The sequence below is a fragment of the Neolamprologus brichardi genome, chromosome 14 (genome assembly GCF_056152115.1).
Source record: "Neolamprologus brichardi isolate AB-2024 chromosome 14, ASM5615211v1, whole genome shotgun sequence".
Lineage (NCBI taxonomy): Eukaryota > Metazoa > Chordata > Actinopteri > Cichliformes > Cichlidae > Neolamprologus > Neolamprologus brichardi.
In genome coordinates, this window is record NC_142117.1 from 24,376,241 (window position 1) to 24,400,942 (window position 24,702).

At 40.3% G+C, this 24,702-nt stretch overlaps 1 protein-coding gene across 1 annotated transcript; it reads left to right on the top strand.

The window, feature by feature from the left end:
• The first annotated feature begins 1,055 nt into the window (after positions 1–1,055).
• On the top strand, positions 1,056–15,070 carry clptm1 (CLPTM1 regulator of GABA type A receptor forward trafficking). The gene is made up of 14 exons (XM_006795341.3): positions 1,056–1,163; positions 5,659–5,795; positions 8,489–8,612; positions 8,756–8,914; positions 9,112–9,229; positions 9,325–9,410; positions 9,976–10,096; positions 10,196–10,440; positions 10,930–11,023; positions 11,129–11,319; positions 11,472–11,567; positions 11,786–11,921; positions 12,572–12,739; positions 14,606–15,070. The coding sequence occupies exons 1-14, from the start codon at positions 1,113–1,115 to the stop codon at positions 14,782–14,784; spliced, it is 1,905 nt and encodes a 634-aa protein (XP_006795404.1). The 5' UTR covers positions 1,056–1,112; the 3' UTR covers positions 14,785–15,070.
• The last annotated feature ends 9,632 nt before the right edge of the window (positions 15,071–24,702 follow it).

The window sequence follows — 24,702 nt, forward strand, 5'->3', positions numbered from 1 at the left end:
GAGCCTCTGTGCTGTCCTTTAGGCTTTTTCTAGCCATTAGTGGGATTTCTTGATGTGAGCCACTTCTTCTATATGTCAATAGAACATCCCATACAGGGGTTCGTCCTTCAGTGATTGTTCCTGCTCTGTGTTTCCTCCTGGATCATGGCTCGACACTCACTAACCTCACTCCTCACCCTCCCTCTTTCTGCAGCTCGCAGAGCCTCAGGGTGCAGGACTTCAGATGGAGATCTCCGTGCATTGCAAGGAGTTATTGTGTTTTGACATCCGTGGTATCTATCTCCTCCTGTAGCCAGCTGGATAGTGTAGTGACAACAATGCTCTCTTTGGAACAGTAGGTCAGGGTTTCAAATCCCAGCTCTGGTAAGGGTCTTTGGGTTAAACTCCCATGCTATCCAAACTCACTTTAGAGTATGAGCGAGAGATACATAACTAAAGACATACTGACTTGGAAATCCCCTAGCTTAACAGTATGACAAGTGGACTGAGAAGCTATAATAAGGCATACATGGACAAGGACTGACAGCATGTAATTAATGGCTATGACCCAATGAGAGGGGTTATATGCAACACCAGTGAGAACTATGGATGGATGAGTAGAAAGATAACACCAATGATGAGAAGCAAGCTTTTATTTTGGTGTACTTTTTGCTGATTAGCAATTCAAAATTTAAATTCCTTTTCTAAATTTTTTTTTATTTTCTCAGTTTGGAGTTATTTTCTCAGAAGTCCAAATTTTGCGATAATAACCCGAAATTTAGCCTTGTGGATAGTATGTCTTTATCCTCCCCACTTTCGGAAATAAACTTCCATATAAAGCTGCAATAATCATAAAAAAATCTACTAAGGCATTCATTAGGTGATATAATAATATTTTTTATTATTAATTAACTATATATATTTATTTCATTTTATTGTTACATGATCGAACATTCCTGACGAAGTGTGTCACGGGGTTTCGCCGGCCCTGCCCAAAAAACAGAAAAAAAGATCACCTGACTTTATTCACCGCATTTTCGATCACTTCTCTGAAGACGTAACTACAGTCTTCTCGCGACATTACGCGCAGTTTCCCAGCCAGCAGTGTGGTGCGCTTGTAGAGACGAAGAAAGATGGCGACGCAGGAGAGCGGAGTAACCAAAGCTACCGTGAGCAACGGCGAGGTAAAAATGAATGACACCGTTATTGGGTTTTTCACTTTTAACGCGCGAGGCAGAGGGAGTTGGTTGGTTTGTGTGAAGCTCGCGTGTGGGAGGGCGCTGACATTTAAACGTGATCACAGTCGATACACGAGCCACAGTGACGTTGTCAGTGCCGGGTGGTTTTAAAACGACCCCCCTCCTGGCGCTAACGATGTGTGGAGAAATCCCGACGGTAAGCGGCGAGAAGGCCGATGTTGAAGTTGAAATCTCACTTGAAATCACACGGTAACCTCCAACGGACTCGGTAATTAACCGACTGCCGGTGTGCTGAAGTGAGCCGAGTGAGTGCTGGCGTGTGTCAGTTAGCTTATCACAAGGCCTGAACCTGAACAACGCAGCTTGTCTTGCCTAACAAGGCCAGTCTCAAGCCCCTCTCGCACATTTCTCACCTCATGCTAAATCCTTCCAGCTACTGTCTACTTAGATATTTCAAGAAAACTTTTGACTCGAGGTGCATTTTCGAAATCCCCTAAAGGAAAAAAAATATACATGTAAACATCCTATTCACCTGAGAGCTTTTTAACACGGATAGAGTGGATGAATCAGGTGTAGCCGTCGTTAAATTTAGCCAACCATGAAAAATGCTCCTAAAATTGTCTTGTTAGCACTGGAGCCTTAATGAGGGCAGTAGCTAGCAGTTATTTTCCAGAGTCGCAAATGCTTATCACAAGCTGCTAGAGGTCATTGTGAATCATCGCTCTCTTTTTAGATGGCTAAACATTACTCTTCCGTTTTCTCAATCCTCAAAAATGTCTAGTGACATGGAGCATGACTGTAAAGATTGTAAATGCGTATCCATTCTCTATTGAAGACTGACACAGTCAATGATTGGCTTTTTATGATTCAATCTAAAGTATTGATAGCAACTAATGTATTGTCTATAGAGTACAGTTACATAGCTGAGATTTTACCCATTTGAAATGGGAAATGTACTGGTTCTTATATAGCTATATTTTTTATATTCCACTCTCCTTGATGAATGCATTGTCAGTAACTCAGGGTTCAGTATCTTGCCCAAAGATACGTTTGAACACAGAGTGGAGCAGCCAGGGATCAAACCACCAGCTCCAGATGACCTGCTCCAAGCAGTCACAGGGTGAGAGGCAGATCGACAGTGTATTGTAAGGCTAACACAGAGAGACATAGAACCACACATGTCTATGGCAAAGAATCACCAATTAATTTAACCGCAGGCAATGCAAGCTCAACACAGAGAGACCCCAGGTGGCCAAGGTGCATCTTCCTGTTACGCCACTGTGCTAACCACTGTACTACCATGCCGCCTGATTCCAAATAAAAATGACTGTGTATCTGTATTGTCATCTTTTGCTACATGTTTTCTGTCAAAGAGGGGGAAAAAAAGCTTTCTTCTGTGCTTGAAATTCTGTGAATACACACATGTCAGAAACTAGGGCAAGGGTAACGCATACACAAAGTGTTTCTTCTGTAATAAAATTGCAATTGTCAGGATAAATGTGCTGTTGTTTTTAGAGTGAGCCCTAATGGGCCTCTTGAGGGCCACTACTAGGTGAATCTGTTGATTGAATTGCTTGTGATGGGGTGGGGGGGTTACTGATGAGTTAATAACACTGATTATCTTGTCAGTGAGTGAACAGTGAGCTCCTAAAATAAGTTTGTTGAAAGAAGGAATAAAAAGTGTGAGGATCTGAGTGACTTTGATGGGGGCAGATGTCTGGGAGTATCTCTGTAGGGTGCTAGCTGTATGCAGTTGTTAGTACATAGAAAAAGTGATGAGAGGAATGTCAATGTTGATGTGCACCGGGGGGCGGGCCAGCCAACCAACCAACCAACCAACCAACCAACCACTGGTCCAATCCAGAGAAGGTTTCTGTATGCCAACTTGTTGTTTAGCTCCAGGCTAGTCAGCCCAATAGCCCCTTAGATAGTTGACCATGGGTTTGGACCATAAAAATCTGGAAGGTGGTTTGAGGAAGTACCATTATATTTATACGATGTGGAGGACTGAGTAGGGTTACAGCAATTACCTGGGGAAGAGGTGGAAGCAGGATATACTGTTTGGGGGTTGGAGGAGGGAAGAGAAGAGTGAAGTGTCAGAGTGATGCTCTCGGTTTGACTCTCTGGTAACCTTGGATCCTGGTATTTGTGTGTGCTGCTTTGAGAAGTACTACATACCTAAACATTAGGGACCTTGGGTAGCAGTGATTGAATGAAATCTATCACAGGCCAAGGTGGTCAAAAGAAAAACAAAACCTTTGAGCACATCCTGTTGTACCAGCCCAGATTTCAGTGCAGGGAGAGTTTTGCCATAGGCTGTTGTGTGTATGTGTGTATATGTATGTATGTATATATATATATATATATATTTTTTTTTTTTTAAAGTTAGTTATTCATACATGTCATTTTTCACCCTGTCCTCCGTTACATGCAGCTGCATTGAGAGTTCTAGTATGCAGCTACTATATACAAGTTCAACACTTATATATCAACCACACGTCCTTTATCTGCTGACTTTATCACAGAATAAATGAGGGAAACGGCCTCATCTGGCGCAGCTGCTTATCAGCCAACTGTCCAGTTACATTGAGGCTCTAAGCCTCTGGGGAACTATGTATAAAAATTCCTGTATTACCAAAATAGTTAGCATGGTATCTTTGTGAAACCCCTTGAATTAAGGCACTAAAGTCTGCCATGTTGATTGTTTGATATAAAAACCACTGTGGTGGTGTACAGAGTGTGTTATTGTCCTAATACTGATATACTGCATTGTTTGAGCTGGCATGTAGGAGATAATGTCACCATGTTAGAGACACATTACCAGAGCCTGTGAACAATTGACTTATGTGAGTGCTTAATGTTAGACTCGGTGATACATGAAGGATCTACTGTGAACCCAGAATAGGTGGTTAATTGTTAATCTTTGTTTCAGAGGGTGTAAATTGTAAATGATTATCCTAAGCTGGAAGAGAGAGGCTCAACAATAAAAACAGGTTATCAGGTGATCTATCTGTGTAATGGTTATTATGTTGATCCCATCAGGACTCTAAGATCCTTGTCTGTTTAGCGAATTGCTTCTATTTTAACGCAGCAGGAAAAGTACTGGGCACTGAGGATGAAAGGACCTATTTTGAGCCAATCCGTGTCCTTGAAACGGTCTGATTATGATGTCGTTAGGTCAGTGTTTTAACAAAAACTTTAAAGATTTTCTGTTTGCAAATTCCCGAGACGAAACTGATGGTAATCTGTTTAAACATAAAACATTTTTTTTTGCCTCAAGTCATGTTTTGTTTCTGCTGGCTGACTGCTGGTTGGTGACAACAGGGGAGATTAGATGTTTAGATAGTGAATGAGTCTCATGACTTGGCATGTGCTTGTCTATTGTGTCACTTGAATAGAGGGTGGCCTTGCCACAGGGGTGGTGGGGGTTACATGGACATGGAGAAACTTGGAAAAAAATGAATTAAAGGGCAAACGTATGACAGATTTCACTGAATCCAAGGGAAGTTGCATAATCATGCTGACACTGTTATGAGAGGTTTTGAAACCAGGGGTTCCCAAAATGGGTTGTCTTCATTCAAAATCAGGTGTGCCATAGGATTTTGTAAATGGTGGTTCATTAAATATAAAAATGTGAATGTTTTAAGACTCTACTACTTTATTAAAAGAGAGAAATTTAGAGGGGTGTTTGTTTTTCCCATATAGGTAATACTGATCTGACCCACTTGAAATCAGATTGGGCTGTGTGTGGCTCATAAGCTAAAATGAGTTTGACTCTCCTGCTCTGTTAGGTCAACAGGTCACAATAGGTAAATAGGGATTTGCCAATATTAGTTTTGTGGTGTTTTTTTTTTTAAAGTGATGTTTATTTTGTAGCCGAGGTTTTGTTTGTTATGTAGCTGCTTTTAGCTGCTCTGTTATTCACACGGGGTCATCACAGGTAGTATCTCCACATGTTTGATTTTGATTTTTTTTTTTTTTTTTTATGCCCAGGGCCTTTCCTAACCCAAGCCCAAAGGGAATCTTCTCCTCTCAGTATCAAACTGGGGATCCTCTGCTTAAACAGCTGCTTTTTAGGTCTTTCATGTTTGTTACTTGCTATTAAGATTTAAGTGCATCAGTGAGCGACAAATCTGCCATTCTTAATTAAAAAGTTAAAATGCAAAGGTCGAGGTGTAGTTAACTCGTAAGGCCATGTAATAAAAGACCCAGAAGAACTGTGGTTTGTCACCTTAACTGCACCTTTTAGTCTTTACAGCTGCACTACATCGTACTGTATGTTCTTTGTTTTGGCTGCAGATTGAGGAAGAATTCTTGAATAAATCATATCACCACTTTAGGCTTTTAGGAAAGTACATTGGGTCTCTGGATATTTTTACTGCCAATGAAGCTCTTTATTTTTAACATCCTTTCTTACGTTGTGCTGTTGCTGCGTCATCTTTGTGACTATCTTTGACCCTGTCCGTATGTTTCATTTCAGGTAAGCAGCAATGGGACTGCTGCAACAACAGATGGCCAGACTGTGCAGACAGCTGGAAATGCACAGGACCCTCAACAGCAACAGCAGCAACAGCAAGCTCCTAATGCATGGCAGGTCATTAAAGGAGTTCTCTTCAGGTGAGTTATTGCATTTTTTTTCCTTCTGTTTACCAGCACATAGATGAGCATTATCTCTGTGGGCTGGCTTTGAGTTTAATGACCAACCAAATGTGTTATGCCACAGTGGTGTCAGAGTGAATGGTAAGGTAATAATAAAAGTGTGAGCTGCTGCTGGAGTTAACTGTAAAGTTTGCGATCTACATTGTTTAGTTTCATTGTGGGTTTTTTTGTGCAGCATAAATAATTAAGAGGAAACTAGTGATGGATCATTGTGTCTTTCCAAATACTGTCTCACACACAGTGGGACTGAAACAATAATTCAAACCAGGAATTGAACTTTATTCAAGGCCACTAAAAACTAGATTATAGTCTGTTGTGGATATGGTCAAGGACAGATGGAGATGTGACATCCGAGTAGTCATTCGTGTTATCCGTCTTTGATGTCCGCTTAAAGTCTGTCACATGGGGAGCATGTGTACCCAAAAAAACAGGCGTGCATCCACACAGAATGTTGAGCTGACGAAATTTGTCATTGGTACACAAGCGAACCTATAGCGGACACATAAAGTATAGTCCATGTCTAATGCCAGACTCGCATGTTAAAATCTTTCTGTGTGTGTGTCACCTCTTCTGCCACTATGAGCGCAGGGCACTCCACAAGCTGTTTAGTTACCTGCTACCACTGATGTTGCTGCTGAAGCTAGGTGAGGTGGAGTAACACAAAATAGGCTGTCCATACTGCTTTGATTGGCACTGCCAGTTTTATTTCTTTCCCTAGAAATTACAACCTCCTTTGCAGTTACTTCATGCACATTGTGAAAGATGCATGATTGACGGAGGAGCAACGTGTTGACTTCCTTAACAATTTTATGACAGTATAATTGACTAATCTCTCACAGTGACCTTGATTTATTAATTTTTTATTTATGACTTTTTGGTCCAAGTTCGTAAATGAGGTAAAATCCATATATGCATGATTACAAAAACTTAGTACATGTTATGAAGTGTGCAGGACCTATTTTTCTTTCTTTCTTCTATAGTCAAATTAATAGTTGACTTACTCTGAGTGTGAGAGCTTTGTAGGAACATCAGTTCAGTTTGATTTATATAAAGCCAATTCACAACAACAGTTGCCTCAAGGTGCTGTAACGGCTAGCTGTCTGATGGCCATTACCCAGCTATGGAGGATCTCAGCTTTGATTTCAGTATCGTTGTACACTCTTTGAAGAGTTTAGCAGTTTTACATTTTTTGAAATGTTCCTGTATAATAAAAATGTACGGTACATTAGGGTAAGTGCTCATTTAAAAAAAAAAAAAAAAAAAAAAAAAAGAGCTGGACCAGAGTAGTACTTTTTTGGCACCTTGTTTGAATAACAGGCTTTGGCTGCTTTTCCTACCTTTGGCAACTGCTCAAGCAGAAGAAGAGGCCCATTTATGAGATTAAGAAGATTATATTGCATTAATCAGTTAAAACCCTTTAGTTAAAATCTTTGGCACTGAATATTTGAACACATTTCAGGATCATGATTTGGAAACACGAGTGTTATGATGGTATATACGTTTTCTTAATTTATGTTGCTGTTTCCTGTGGTTGTAAGATCGCAAGTGCAATAAAAACAACCCATTTGCTCTACTTCAGTAAAAATAATTATTTCACTTTTCTCTGTAAGTGCATTTTAGTATATGGTGGGTCAAGGAAAAATGAAAATGGTCACATCTGTCACATATAGTAAACTGACCCTCCACTGTATGGTGTGTTGTATATGTCACTAGTATATGGACTCTTAAAGGGGTTTTTATGGGCAGCTGTGTGCCACTCCCCTGCTGGCCTGCTCTCAAACTTCGTTTCAACAAAGAAATTTGTAATTGTATTTATTTGTGGCTTGATTGGGGCATTTTCTATAAGGGGAAGCACAGTGTCTTCTCACACGCCTTTATATAAATGTAATTACTTAACACTGCAAAATCCATGGAGGCAGCTGTCCTTGGGTGTGGTTGGTGATCATGATGCATGATCTGTGCAAGAAGCAATCACAGTAGTCAGATGAACTGGTCATGGGGGTCAAACATGTTTGGGTATGATCTGTGTGAGCAGAGTCTAAGGGAGGTTTGGCATACTGGGTCCAGTCAATAATTGACACACTTCCCCCTCAGCCACACAGTAACATGGAGTAAGGACAGAGAGCGTTTTCACATTAGAGATCTGCATTAAAATATCAGACACAAAATCAATTATTTCTGTTAGTTAGAACAGCACAAAAGGAAAGAGGTGCTGTGAATATTCACTTAAAGTCACAAACACACAAAGTTTGGGTGGATACAAATGAAAAATTATTTGTTGAAATATTCTGCAGTATTTTCTTTCTTCTTTTGTCTTTGTAGATTATTCTAGTTTGACCCATCACCCTTGTGTGAGGCAGGAAAACAGTTTCTTTGAAATGTAATGCAGTTAGACTGGTTAAACTTTAATCTGATTAGCTTCCTTGCAGCTTAACTCGCCTGCAGCAGCTCTTTTTACTTAGAGATGGTCGAAATAAATAACCTTGTCTAAGAATTTGAGCAGTTTTTAAAGTGTTAGTGACTCAATTCATTTCCCACTTCTCTTCTCGTCTTTTATGTTTTTGTTCGTTTTGTTTTTCACTTATTTTCTTTTAATTCCTTGTTAGTTAAACCTTGTTTTCCTCTGACTGTGATTGCATTTGTTTCACCAGAATCTTCATAATCTGGGCGATCAGTAGCTGGTTCCGCCGAGGGCCATCCACTCCTGACCCCAGCACACCAGCCGGTGCCCCCAGGGTACCCAGCAGGAACCTCTTCCCCAAAGACACTCTCATGGTATTACACTGTCCCCTTTTCCTTTCCTTTATCTACCTCGTCAGCTGTATAATCGTTTATTTGCCACACAGCAAACCAGTTTTCTGACTGTTTCTAACTGTTTCAATATGATAAACACCTTTATTATCTCTCTCTTTCTGCAGGATCTGTACGTGTATGTGTCCCAGGAGGAGGTCTTCTCTGACTTCAACAACACAGATGCCCTGTTCTGGTTCCACAGGGATCTGGTCTATGGAGACTGGGCCACAGGGGAAGATGGTGATGGCTGCTACCAGCATTATAAGGAAATGGATATCCCAGAAGTAAGGATTACTGTGGATGAATTGGGGGAGGGTGACAGACAGTAGTTGGACGGTGAGAAAGAACAGGTGTTAGTTTAGGAAATGTGACAGATGTTGATGAAGGACGGAAAAGACCAGTTTATAGTGAAGTTTGCATATTTGAAAGTTGTTTATTTTTGTCTGATTTTCTTTTTCTTCCCCTTTCTGTCTGATTGTAGAAAATACAGCAGAACGGCTCACTTTACATACACATCTACTTCACTAAAAGTGGATTCCACCCAGACCCCAAACGAAAGGGGCAGTATCGCAGACTGGCAACAGTTCACGCAACCAGAAGTAAGCACCTGTGAAAAGCACACTCGCTTTAACATAATATCCTGTTGTTGTAATGTTTGTTTAAAGTGCTAAACTTTTCTTTTGAACTCTTTCAGTGCTGAATAAATATAAGCGAAGAAAGTTTCTGAAGACCAAGAATCTGCTCACAGGAGAGACAGAAGCAGACCCCGAGATGATCAAGGTTAAGATTATTAATTATCCTAAAACGCAACTGAGTTCAGCGCAGAGAGCTTCATTACTTTAATTCCTAATGCATACTTCACATATTGCAAGTATGTGAAGTAATTTCTAGGGTATTTTTAATTTCCAGTTAATGTATTTGAGGTAGTTGCCTTCACATTTTGCAGCAGAGGAAAAACAGACTAAGATCAAAGACTTTGGAAACTGAGAACCATTTATTGGCTCTCTCACAGTCTGTAAATGATTGCCCTTTACAGACGTCTGAACAGAAGAACTTTGAAAACTGACAGCCAAACCAAATGTACACAGTCAATGGTTTTACCTTTCTTTATGTATATCTTTATTTGGTTGGTTGATCAAGTCCAGAGTCCTTTTCTTTTGAGTGCTTTGCTGTTGGACAGGGCTTATTGTGAGTAGATGTAGATAATTTACAGTGCAGTTGAGCCCAAAGTGACTTTGCCTTTGTTTGTACTAGTAAGAAGTGTAGCAGCTGTGTGATGATCAGTTTGCAGTTACCAGATTAATATATTTATGTTTGCACTGACACGTTGGCTGTTTCCTCACAGCGAGCAGAGAGCCACGGTCCAGTGGAGATTATCTCACATTGGCACCCCAACCTCACTATCAATATGGTGGATGACCACACAGCCTGGGTGAAGGGCTCTGTTCCACCTCCTCTAGACCAGTGTAAGTATCAGAAATATAATGTGACAGTTATTTATCCATAGTTTATTTAAAGCTCTGGTTTATCTGACATTGCTGCTCTTCTACCCTACCTTATACTAGATGTTAAGTTTGATGCAGTCAGTGGCGACTACTATCCCATTGTATACTTCAATGACTACTGGAACCTTCAGAAGGACTACTATCCCATCAACGAGACCCTAAAAAGCCTCCCGCTCCGCCTCAGTTATTGCCCGCTGTCCTTGTGGCGCTGGCAGCTGTATGCAGCCCAGAACGCTCGCTCACCCTGGAATTTCCTTCCTGAGGACACCTACGAGCAATCCGATGAGGACCAAGACTCGGTCAAGGTAAGCAGTCAAAGGTTACTGAGACGAAACTAAAGTTTTCCTCCTGCAAGTTGGGCTTTAATATTGGTGCTCACTTAGATGCTATGATCTTATTTCACATATATTTAAAAGAAAGTATACTTGAGTTGGTATGTGCCAGGTGGAGAGGATTTCAAATGCTTTCTAGCAGATTACCTTTTACTTGAAAACAAAATGCAAGACGCGTGGAAACTGGCACTTCATAATTGAGTGACCTCTGCTCTTCGGGTGTTATGTGGGACTTTGTTATCTTGGTGTCCAAATACAGGCTACTCTAATTTTCAGTTGACACTGTATTAAAGCAAAATACTCGTAGTCCCAATCCCAAATACTTGGACAGGTGCACTTTAGTTATTTACAAAGCTATCATGTGGGCTGTTTCTAGGGTGATTAACTTCTGTAGCAACTGAGCATATAGAAGATTCATTGTTTTATAAGCAAGTTGAGTTTAACAATAAAGTCTTTGTGAAGGTGGCCCTCCTGGAAACCAATCCATACCTGCTGGGACTCACCATCGTTGTCTCCATTGTGCACAGCATCTTTGAGTTTCTCGCCTTCAAGAACGGTAAGATCGCAGCAGTCTGTACTCAGGACTTCACATAACAGGAGGAGAATAGTTTGAACAGTGTGCGCTTACCCGAGTTTGACCTCAGCTCCGTCTTCTCCTCAGATATCCAGTTTTGGAACAGCAGACAGTCTCTAGAAGGTCTATCTGTGCGCTCCATCATATTTGGAGTATTTCAGTCTCTAGTGGTGCTGCTGTACATTCTGGACAACGAAACCAACTTTGTGGTGCAGGTCAGCGTCTTCATTGGCCTTCTCATTGACCTGTGGAAAATCACCAAGGTCATGGATGTCAAAGTAAGTTGAAAAACATTAGTTTTTTCTTGCAGGATGAGCAGTATTTGATTAAACTCTCTAACAGGCTCTTCCTTACCTTTTGCAGATGCTAAACTGTTTATTCATCGAGTGTCGTTTCCACCAGATTCTTAACTGTTGTTGTTTTTCTCTAGTTGGACAGAGAGAACAAATTCGCAGGAGTGTTCCCAAGATTGGTATTCAAAGATAAGTCGACGTATGTGGAGTCTTCAACCAAAATCTATGATGATGTAAGTGAAACCAACACCAGTCACATTCAGAATGGTGGATGTAACAAATGCATTCACATGATTGTTGTCTTCAGAACGGATGAAACATGATTAAATTAGTCTGTTTAAATGTTTATCTGAAGGAAGCTTCTCTAAATATGTATTTCTCTGTAAGTTGCTTGGATATTTCTGATAAAAAGATGAGTGACATCTTCTTTTCTTCATTATCTCATGAACAGATGGCCTTCAAGTACTTGTCATGGCTGCTCTACCCTCTGTTTGGCTGCTATGCGGTCTACAGTTTATTGTACGTAGAGCACAAAGGCTGGTACTCATGGGTACTCAGCATGCTCTATGGCTTCTTGTTAACCTTTGGTAAGTTTATCTGAAGCAGTTTTATACTCTGAGGTCTTAAAACTTAATCCACAGGCTGAAGGAACTTAAACTGTGCTGGATTTACTAACTATGAAATAAATGAAGAATACTGAAGTGTTCCTTGAAAGTTTGGTTTTTAGATATAACATTTTAAAGGTTATCTTAAAAGAATGAAATGAATAGAAAATACAGAGCTACAGAGACAAAGTTCATAAAAACCAAAACAGTTTCCTGAGTTTTTAGCATAAACATTTTAGAGATCCCTGGCATTAAAGTGTTAGATGAATTGTGTGCTCTTCCTGGAACTGTTTATGTTTCCTCTTTTCTTTCTGTTGGGTTGATTTTTACTCTGTCATCCAGCAGGTTTTTTCAGTTTTTTATGTTAATCTATTTTAAAGCCCAGAGAGGAGGCTGATTTATTTTGGTCTCTCTCGATTACCTCGCCTCTGAGCTGCCGGACTCGCAGCTAATGTTTTCATACTTGCATCATGGTTACGCATTCAATTCCCAGTAGCCTTAGCTAATGTGCTGTGTATTAATAAACTTCACCTGGCACACTCACTCGTGATGGTTCCTGCTGGTTAAATTACTGCTGTGATATAGGAATTCTTAGTGTAATCTAACCTCCTTTTTCTGTCTTTTTTTTAAAGGTTTTATTACAATGACGCCACAGCTTTTCATCAACTATAAAATGAAGTCTGTAGCTCACCTCCCATGGAGGATGCTCACCTACAAGGCTCTCAATACCTTTATTGATGACCTTTTTGCCTTCGTAATCAAGATGCCAATGATGTACAGGATAGGATGCCTCAGAGATGGTGAGTTTTCTTTCAGATATTCATTAATATGTTGATTTTTTTTTTTTTTTGTTAAGAACTATACCAGGATCTAAGAAAGCTAATTGCCTAAAACATCATCATTTTGCTTCCTCAGCCAGTGCAGCTTTGACTTTGTAGCATTAAGATGAGTGTTTTGTTTGTTGGAGGTGGTTTAAGATTTGCCTCATTCTCTAGAACGGTTTCCAGTTGACGTGGGTGGTTTTGTGTTTAAACATAATGCCGTCCTGATTTCTCTTTTATCTGGAGCATATTGATCAAAGAGAAAATGTAGAATCACTGTCTCATACTGGAGGATTGTTTCTTTTTTTAAATGTTTTTTAACTGTCATTCTTGGATCTGTGACAGCTGTTGGTTTTCATAATCCTCTAACTCCACCTAGTGTTAATTCACTAGATCTCAGTTTTGAACTTGGTGTGATCATTAATCATCATCCACAAAGGTCACCGTGCCGCCTCTCATGAAATATTTCTTTGACACAAGAAAAGCCTAAATTGTAGTTCTCCTGCTGTACAGTTCGTGTTAGTTCATACAGTTTGGTAATGAAACACTGAGCCCTGCTGTGCAAACTGAAACCTACACTCTTTGCAGTTAGAAAGCCTTTGAATAAATTCCCCTGCTTCACAAATTAAACAGCTACCACCTACACTGTGTGGCCAGCCAGTCAATTAGATGTTAGGTGGGCGACACTAATGTGAATTTTCGTTTGCTGTCTGTGCTTACTCGCTAAGTTGGACACGAAAAAGTGGTTTAGAGCAGCGCTTGCATCAGCAAGAAGTCAAGTAACAACCAAACTGGGAGTAATGATTTGGTTGATATTCACTGCACTGAGGACACGGATGTTGCTGCTAAGCAGATGATGGAGACCTGTCACATCTCTTTGAAACAACAAAGATGTCAATCATCAGCTCGTGCAGCCAGCTCTTAAACATTTTGTCATTTGATTTGTGAAATAATTGGAAAGTGAAAATTAGTGGGTCTAGGTTAATTTGTGATTCTAAATGTCCCTGGGTGTGTATGTGAGAGTGAATGGTTGCCTGTTTAAGTGTGTTAGCCCTGTGACAGACTGGACATCTGTCCAGGGTGTACCCTGCCTCTGGGATAGGCTCCAGCTCCCACACAACCCTGATAAGGATAAGAGGAAGAAAACGGATGGAGTGGAAAGATGTATCAAGTATATTCTACACTGAGTGTTGGTGAATTCATAAATTTACTTAAACTAGGAGGACAGGTGTGGTTTATACTAAGCCCACTGTGTAATATATACTGGATGTACCTATTGAACGTTGCATTTGGACTTTCCAACAAGGGGAATTCTGTATGCAAGAAGGCTTAGGTTATCTCTATATCAATTACAACAAAATGAAACTAAACGTTCTCTCTTGTGAGAAGAATAGAAAACTAAGCAGAAATCGGCCACAAGGGACGCTTGTACTTAAGATTTCTCACTTTAAAATAACAGGCTGTGGTAATACTGGTCTGTATACATGGGCAGGATGTTGTGCAACTGTTGCTTTACAAGCATGTAGTAACCAAATCAGGTGACAAGCAAATCTTGTATTTAAAACAAAGACAGATGAGTTTGCACTGCATTGTGAGCATATTTGTTTCTTTAGAAGAGACGGTCTGACTGGACCTCTACTGTACGTGAATACGTTCTCATCTCTCTGCTTGCAATGCAGTTTTTGCCGTCATAGTGTTGAGCTTTGATGGGAGATGATGTCAGTGCTTCACTTGTTTTTGATGCTTCTTAAGTAACATATTGGTCTCAATTCAGTTTTATTTATTTAGCCCTAAAAAAAGTCTGATTGAGGCTGGTTTCTCACTGGACTGTGTCCTCTCCTGCAGATGTGGTGTTCTTCATCTACCTTTACCAGCGCTGGATCTATCGAGTCGATCCCAACAGGGTCAACGAGTTTGGTACCAGTGGAGTAGACCACGCCCAGAACAACACAGCAGCCCCTGCGCCAGATGCCGCCTCCGCTGCAATCACAGACAAACCAGAAGGGGAGAAGAAGAATGATTAAGCGAGATCCCACCCTCATCTTCCTCCCTGGCTCTCACTGCTGGAGTGAAGAGGACTTGTGGAAAGTGGGCATGGAGTGGAGTTGTTGTTTAGCTATCATGGATGCCGCTACCAAAACAGAAAAAAAGAAAAAAAAATACAGTTCAGCTGTTCCCTCTGGTTTCTTTGTGGATGCACAGAGAGTCATATTCAGTGTAGACTTGGTAAATTCTTATTTCTGCTCCCCACCCACCCCTGCCCTCCGTTTTGCAGTTCAAGTGAAGTAAAACAAAACGTGATGTACTGTATTCTGTATGATTTTTTTTATTTTTTTATTTTCACTTCAGAGGGTAACAGTGTCTGGAAGTAGATGTTGGGAGGGGAACAGGTCGCAGTTATGCTACTTTTATTATTTTTATACAGAGAAAAAAGAGGCCAGGTGCAGCTTTTGTTCTTTGTGTAGATTCCTTTTCATTCCATGTGAGCACTCTGTTTCGGCTTGGCCGGAAACGGGTGAGTAGTACTGGAAACTGGAAAGATCCTGAGCCGCAATGGAGGTTGGTGAAGAAGCGAGGTGGCGACTGGATGACCGTGCAGGACGTTACCCACGAGATAATGACTACTACCCTGAATTTTAAACAAATGGTTAATGTTCTAAACTTGAACATAAAAAAATAACAGCCTTGTTGGTATTAATATAAATATATTAATATTGTCAATGACTTAATTTTTGTTTTTCAGTCACTGATGCATTCTTTTGTATTTTCCTCAAACTGTACAGCCTCATGTTAATATTACCGATGTCAAACTGTTTAGCAATAGGTAATTTGCAAGTCTCATTTTTATTACCCCTCCCCTTCCCCTTCCTCAGCTGGTCATCTGACTTTTTGGATGGTTTCATCTTCACGCTCCAAAATCACTTTTGACGGACACAGCAGAGTCAAGCAGAGTCAGGCTTGTGCTGGAAGAGTTACAGTGTCTCTTTTTTCTTTTTTTCTTTTTGAGTGCTGTAAATCCTGAAAGGATGAGGGGTTCCATGTTGGTACATATATTTTCAAGGATTCATGTTTATAGTAAAACTAAGTGTGATTTAAAATGTCTATGCAAAGTTTTTTTTTTAGTTTTTTTTTTTACACCTTTTAAATATTTGGTTTGGGTTTTAGGACAACATTTTTGCATGACACTTCATTTTGCACATTAATTTCTATTGATGTTTCAGAAAATACAAATTGTGCTAACACGGCATCTACACTACTGAACTCTTTCATCTTTGTGTTACAAGTTGAGGTCCAATTTTCAGCCAGTAACTGTTTGTGTCTGTGCTGTCCAAGAACAGCCATCATAACATCCAGAACTCAAGGTCACAGATTGGAGTTGAGCACACACAAGCCAACAAAATACAGTGGCTTGCAAAAGTATTCGGCCTCCTTGAACTTTTCCACATTTTGTCACATTACAGCCACAAACATGAATCAATTTTATTGGAATTCCACATGAAAGACCAATACAAAGTGATGTACACGTGAGAAGTGGAACAAAAATCATACATGATACCAAACATTTTTTACAAATAAATGATACCGAATACTTTTGCAAGCCACTGTATGTGGAGTACTGTGCAAAGTCTTTAGCGGCCCTTCATTTCTTCACACATTTTTGTTTCCTCCTCAACTTCTCCAGTTTCCTCAGATTTCTAAGGACTCTCCGCACCATGTTGAGATATACCATGTTTTCAGTTGATAGCTCTGAGTCTCACTTTCTATGTGCAACACACTGTTTACTGTTTCTACTTTTATCTTTAGCATTTTTTTTGTAGATTTGGCTAAAGAAAAGAAACGAATTGTGTTTTTGTGACATGCTGCTAGTAACAACGTGCACAAAGACACAATTTGAAACTGGTTCTTCCCTAAGCTGTTATGTATAGACACAGCACTGGTTCATCCTTGAGTTAGTTTATGTTTACTAGAGTTAGGTCAGTGGTCAGGTAAAGATCAAAGAGTGGGTTGGAAATGAATGAAAAAGCAGCCAGTGTCAAAGAAAAACTTTGAAAGATGTTCAGAAAACCTAAAGGACTGTTGCTAAACACAAAACGTGTAAGATAGTCCGGCTTTTTGAAAGCAGAACATATAGAAATGAGATCTGGCTCGAGACTTTTGATTGGAAGTAGAAAATATGATTCAAGAGGAGGAAACCTTAAAATGTTAAACATATAATTAGAAATTAGGCCTAATTATAGAGTTTCTGATCTAAATTAAGGTTTGTAAGGACAAAGTGCCTTTTCTGGCCTCACTATTATGCATTATGCAAATCAATAAAGCGCCGAGGGTTTGATTTAAAAAAAAAAAGCTCGGTTCATGCTGTCCCAAGGCGGGTTCCCGTCTGTGAGGACCTTCCGCGCGGAGGGGGATTGGGACGCGTCCAGCAGCCAATCAGCGCGAAGCCTGCTGCAGAAACACAAAAGCGGAGCACACTTAGTTCCACACATGGCTTCGGGACGGTTTGACACTTCTCCCCGGGATCAGACGGACACTCTGAGCCGCTGTGCAGTCTAACTGGTGGTTTAAGGAGCTGTTTCAGAGTTCAGGACGAAGGTCTGGACCGAGAAGGGGGAAAAAATCCAGTCATCTGGTTTGGCGAGGTCTCAAGGAAGGATTCAAGGACAGGACGGTGAAGTTTAACGTCCTTAAGGTGGTTTAAGACTCGACGCGAGCCATGATAGACATGGACATGGTCAACGGTACCTCTGGTGGGTGGTTGTCTTTTGTAAACCTGTTGAATCTTGTGCGTAGAAACGCTGACATCTTCCTGTTGCGACACGACAGGTCCCCAAAGATGGGTATATTTACCTGCAGGCAGGGGCGATTTTAGCCCATGTTTGGGGGTGCTGAAGCACCCCCAAAATGAATCAAAGCACCCCCACAGATTTCTTACTTTTTTTTTTTTAAACTTTTTTTAAACTTTTTTTTGACAATATTTGCTGTTTGTGTGACACACTACTAAAAATATAAAAAGCATACAGTACTTGGTTGAGACGTAACATTTTAACAACAAAAGTATAGAAATCCCCCCTCCTAAAATGGTTTGCTCCAGCTCGCCTCTCCCCTACTCTGACTCTATTCAATTCAATTTATTTAACTCTAGCGCTCCGTCTGCCAGAGCCATGGTGGCTGACATGCAGCGGAGCGGATGTAGAAGTGTCTGGCTTAAAACAGGACATATTAGCTGCATTTAACCTTGAGTTACTCTTTATATAGTTGGAAGGAGTCAGACCATGTTTCTTTTTAGCTGAAAAACATTACACCAGGTAACCTTTGCTGCCCTACAATCCGTCCTGCTGTAGTAAAATCAGCCACATTTGACCGTCCAGTTGTCTGTATGACTGCCGCAGTACGTACATCACATTTGTACACTATCAGTGCCAAACAGTCCTGGTGGAGTGAGGAGCTGTAAAGAGAAGCAGATGCTCTGTTTCTAAAAATGTTTTAAGCTTGTTTCAAAGATTCTGTACAGCAGCTTTAAATGTTTTCCAAAAGCACACAGACATTTATCAGTGTTTCTCAAACTTTTTACAGTGTGGACCACCTGATAAAATGTCAAGCTGTCCTAAGGACCACTATGAAAGCATGAAAGTCATAAATCTCACAACACAAAATTAGTATTATTACATTAGTAAAATTAGTATCTGCAGTAAAGATTTTTTCATACATTTCATACATTCTACCACAGGCAAAGTTGCCTCCATTTTTATAGTTTTTATTAATATTTTGTAATAATTTATTTATAATAATTTATTCTGTTTCAGAAGTGTTTTTGTATGTATCCAAAAAAAATGCAGTCAGTTTACTTTTTACTCACTATGAGCATCATTCATTATTCTCCCCAGTAATTAAGGTTAATATATGTATTTTTTTTATTCCAATCCATTCTTATTTTGGAGCATTTAAATAACCTTTATCAGATTTGATGTGTCTGTGAAGGTTCTCAGTCATCTAGGTCATCGTAGTCAAAGGAGCTTGCAAAGAAAAGCGTCTGGACTTCTTTAAGTTGCTTGAAGACGTTTCACCTCTCATCCGAGAAGCTTCTTCAGTTCTAAGGTCAAATGGTGGAGAGTCCCAGATTTAAACCTACTGGGAGTTTCCCCCCACAGAGGGACAAAAGGACCCCCTGATGATCCTCTAATCGCCTGAGCCAGGGTGTGAAACTGGGTGTGGGTCCCAATCAGCCAGAGTTTCAGGTGAGTTCATTGTGAAACCTGGCCCCACCTTATCATGCGAATTCCTGAGGTCAGATGGCCCAGGGTGTGAGTGGGCGTTAAGGCGTCTGGTAAGGGATCTCAAAACTGGATTATAGATGGCAGACAGTTGGTGTCGTAAACCACCGCCTCTGTTCAAAGATGGCCGCTCACAGTGGACATAGATGCTTCTTTCACTCCTCTTTCAAACCATCTGTCCTCTCTGTCCAACACGCTCAGACAAAAACTGGTTCACCTGAAAGACAAAACTCCAAAACACAAACTTAACAATGTGGTGTATGCTGTACAGTGCAGCGAGGAATGCCCAGACCTCTACATTGGAGAGACCAAACAGCCACTTCACAAGCGCATGGCACAACACAGAAGAGCCACCTCCACAGAACAAGACTCAGCAGTCCATCTGCATCTTAAGGTCAAAGGTCACTCTTACGAGGATGCCAATGTTCACATTTTGGACAGAGAGGACAGATGGTTTGAAAGAGGAGTGAAAGAAGCCATCTATGTCCACTGTGAGTGACCATCTTTGAACAGAGGCGGTGGTTTACGACACCAACTGTCTGCCATCTATAATCCAGTTTTGAGATCCTTCCCAGACGCCTTAACGCCCACTCACATCCTGGGCCATCTGACCTCAGGAAATCACATGATAGGGTGGGGCCGGGTTTCACAATGAGCTCACCTGAAACTCTGGCTGATTGGGACCCACACCCAGTTTCACACCCTGGCTCAGGCGATCATCAGGGGGTCCTTTTGTCCCTCTGTGGGGGGAAACTCCCACTAGGTTTATATCTGGGACTCTCCACCATTTGACCTTAGAACTGAAGAAGCTTCTCGGATGAGAGGTGAAACGTCTTCAAGTAACTTAAAGAAGTCCAGACGCTTTTCTTTGCAAGCTCATCAGATTTGATGGTTTTGTTACAGACTTTAAAAAAGTGTTTTGCTTTTCTTTCACAAATGTGGGATTAAATTGTTAAAATGTACAAAACAGTGATGTCATGTTTTGAGACGAGGACCCAGGCACAGAGAGACGTGATGAATTTAAGAATCTTATGATTTAATAAAGAAATTTGCAGACTTGCACAGAGATGGTAAAATTATGATGACTGATAATGGAGACAAAGACAACAGACGATGAGGACAGGGAGGAACAGGGGTTTAAATGCACCAAGGAGACGGTCAGAGAGAACCCGGGACAACTGGAGACATTTAAGGATGCAGGGACTGACAGAGACGGGGAAGAAGTCTCATCGTGATGAGTAAAGTTTATCTTGCCTGGCTGGGCAGCTCTCCTGAAAGCTCTGATCCTAGAATCGCCCCTGCCTGCAGGTAACCACTGCTCTAGATTGACTTTCACTGGTTAAACTAAGGGCTGACTACAGGGCAGGAGGCTTGGGGTTTTTTTGGTGCAGTGCTCAAACAACGTGCCACAGATTCATCCACCAGTGACAAAAACAAAACAGAGGAAACTGTTCATGTTAGGTGGTAACCGCTCAGATTCTGACACATTGTGTCTTGTGACCCGTGGTCACAAAACGCAAATAAAAAAGAGATGAGTGATTTTTAAATTTACTTTGACTTGTATTTCATTGCAAACAATATGAACACAAAATAATTCATGTTTTGTCTGGTCAACTACATTTCATTTGTGAATATCCATCCTTTCCTGTCATTCAGACCTGCAGCATACTCCAAAAAAGGTTGGGAAAGTAGCAATTTAGAGCTAGTAATCAGGTAAATTGGTTAAATAATGATATGATTTGAAACAGGTGATGTTAACAGGTGATTGTAATTGTAATTTGGTACAAAAGCAGCATCCAAAAAATGTCAAGTATTTTAAGAGCAAAGATCGGCTGAGGATCGCCAGTTTGCCAACAAATACGTTAGAAAATAATTGAAATGTGTAAAAACAATGTTCCTCAAAGACAGATAGGAAGAGGTTTGAATATTTCACCTTCAACAGTGCATAAAATAATTATAAGATTCAAGGAACCAGGAGGAATTTCAGTGCGTAAAGGACAAGGGTGCAAGCCTAAGCTGAACAACCACTGCATCAAAAATCGTCATTCATCTATAAGTGATATTACCACATGAGCTCAGGACTACCTTGGCAAACCTTTGTCAAGTACCACAATACGTAGTTGCATCCACAAATTCAGTTAAAACTGTGCTGTGCCAGAAGGAAGCCCTATGTTAACAGTGCCCAGAAGCGCTGTCTAGGTTCTGGAAGGCATCTGGGATGGACCATCGCACAGTGGAAACGTACTATGGTCAGATGAATAAGTATTCTTGGGGAGAAATGTATGCTGTGTGGTCCCAAAAGTCAGGGTCTGTCATGCTATGGGGTTGTGTCAATGCCCTTGGCAAAAGTAACTTGCACTTCTGTGATGGCACCATTAATGCTGAAAAGTACATCGAGATTTTGGAGCACAATATGCTGCCTTCAAGAAGACGTGTTTTCCAGAGACGCCCATGCATATTTCAACAAGACAATGCAAAACCACATTCTGCACACATTACAAAGTCCTGGCTGTGGAGGACGAGGGTACGGGTGCTTGACTGGCTGCAATCCTGACCGGTCTCCAATAGAGAATGTGTGACGCATTTTGAAGCGTAAAATGCGACAACAAAGACCCTGTGCTGTTGCCCACCTTAAGACTTGTTTGCAAGAAGAGTGAGACAAAATTACACCTGAAACACTTCATTTTGTGACTTCAGTCCCTAAACATATTTTAACTCTCTGGGTTTGTTTAAAATCACTACCCTTTCAGCTTGTTCATGGCCAAAAATGCCCACCAACAGCCACCCCGAAAATTTACAAAATGCTATAAAATTAATATTTTTTTTTTTCTAAGCTTTATTTTCATTTTTAAATTGGAAAATGAACAAAAACAAACAGACACACAAAACAAACAAACAAACAAACATAAAACTCACAACTATGGGACAGAGCAAGTACCATCAATTAACCACAGCATGGCAGGCCATTGTGACCACAGAAGCACTCCCAAGTGTACACTCTTGTATCTATGCCTTTCAAGGATAACCTCAAACATTTGAAAACCAAACACAGAAAATACAGGCATAATAATAATAATAATAATAATAATAATAATAACAATATTGATAATTACAGAAATTTAAAACAAACACACAAACAAACAAAAACAAAGAACTCAAAAAAACAAAAAAGTGAGCAAAACAGAAAACACATCATGTGAACCCCTCCCACCATCCCCCCACCCCTTTACCCCTGTATGGCTCTCAACCTCATCACATTCATGTATCCAGACAGCCCATATTTACACCTATCTATAGAAACTCTCATGCACAGGAATCAACATCCCACACGATAAAACTGCAGCATTCAGGAAATCGAGTCAGGAGGGCCTAACCGGGGATCAACTCAAGGCAGACCCAGGGGGATTTGCGTCATCTCTATGATCTGTTAGGTCCAAAGATGGTAGTACTGACAGGAAGGGGCCCCAAATTTTTTCAAAGGTTCCATATTTCCCTTTTACACTATGCGATATCTTCTCAGGTGTGCAGTAGGACGCTAGCTCATTAATCCAGTGTCTCAGTGTTGGAGAATTTTCAGATTTCCAATGTAGCAGAATACATTTTTTCACTGCAGTACTCGCAAGTAAAATAAAATATTTCTTATGATAATTCACATTAATAGAACCTGTGTCACCTAGAATCCATAGTTTTGGGTCCAGTTCAATTTGGATCCCCATTACTCTTGAGATTATTTCAATGGCCCATCTCCAGAACTCTTCTATCACTGGGCAATTCCACAGCATGTGCAGGAGATCACCATCTGTCACCTTACATCTCAAACATTTGGGGGAATAATTATTATCAATTTTATGTAACCTATAAGGGGTGTAATATATCCTATGAAATATATTAAATTGCATTTGCCTGTGATTTGTAGAAATTAATATGGTCTGTGCCTGTTCCAATAAATGGTGCCATTCTACCTCTTCATAGACATAGCCCAGGTCTGTCTCCCATTTTCTTTTTATAGACGCTTTGTTATGGTCAGGTAACTTTTCATTGATAATAGTATATATAGAAGATGCTCTTCCTTTTATTGACTTCCATGGTTTGGTGCAAAGATGCGTTTCAAGAGGAGTTTCTTTAGGTATCTCGGGGAATAACCCTTTGGATTTCTCTTTGACCCAATCTCTTATTTGTAGGAATTTGAAGAAACTTTGTCCTGGGAGTTTGAATCTTTCCTTTAGTTGTTGAAAGTCAATAAATGTATCATTATTGTATAAGTCGGCAACAGTTCGAATATTTCTGTCCTTCCATCCCCCCAATATTGGGTCAGCAATATGATGAGAGAGATCAGGGTTGCCCCATAAGGGTGTCCTTCTAAGAAAAGAGATATTTATTTTCAAAAGTGAGTGGGATTCCTGCCAGGCACAGAAGGTGTTTAATATTATCAAATTGTTTGTGAGCTTGGATAGACATTTTTTTGTACCTAAAAATAGAACATCTTTTAAATGGAGATGGGTCAAACATGGGTGGTAATTCACATTTTTAAGTGTATAATTTAGCCAATAAAGAGTAAAATAGTTAAACAGTCATCTCTTCTTAAGGGAATAACATTTATTTTTAATTCAGATTTCTTTCACCTTTAAGTACATGCGATAAAAAATTCACTTCTTTGCAAAGACCTTGAAATAAACATTCAAACATGAATGCTTTCTGCATTTTTTTTTTTGCTTGTAAGATCAGGTAAGCCGTCTCCTGATGCTGGGAGGGGCAAATGTGAATTCCGCACAGAAGTCCTGAACAACGCACCAGTGCTTTGCGTCCAGTGTCACCTCGGTCACCAGGAAATTGTCTCACTGCTGCTCGATTTTGGCGCCAGCGTGGATGTTGTTTCGGAAAACAGCATGAGCCCCCTCTGCTTCTCAGCTGCTGCAGGACACTTGGGACAAGTCATGCTGCTCTGTAAAAAGGGGGCTAAGGTGAGGACTTTTCATATTGTGACTACTTGACAACTATACTGATGTAGTTTTCTTGTGAAATTAGATAATTGGTTTCATTTGGCCATCTTTCTGGATATCTGGCTTTTTCATATGCAGGGTTTGTATGGGTGCTTGAAATCATTTAAAAAGGCTTGAATTTAAATATTGTCTTTTCAAGGTTTGAAAAGTGCTTGGATTTTAGATGTGGTGCTTAAACGTGGTTGAAACCATATTTCATTCACCACAAATAACTGTCTGACCGAATAGTTTTCTTATCAGATAGAAAAATAAAATGAGTCACGAAGTGTGAAAGCAAAATTTCTCCATCTGGTCTGCCTTGCACCTCTGCATGTCAGTCTGTTTCAATGTGTGACCCCGCCCCTCCCCCCGGACATCGGGGATGAGTGCACTAACTTGACGTTGCTGTTTTAATGAGTGTTTGATGGAAAACGACACTGGTGGAATTTGCACTCTGAGTCACATGACAGTTGAGTCCTAGTAAATAATTTTCGAGTATGTGTACATAACACATGCTAATTTTTAAAACTATTATTATTATTTTGCTAGCTATCAAACGTGCTGGAGAAATGCACTGAGTGTGATAGTATAGTAGTTAGTTATGGCATGGTGATTTATGGAATATGCTGTAGACTTAGCTAACATTACTTAGCAGTAGCAGTAATGTGAGTTACTTCACTCAAGTAAAAGC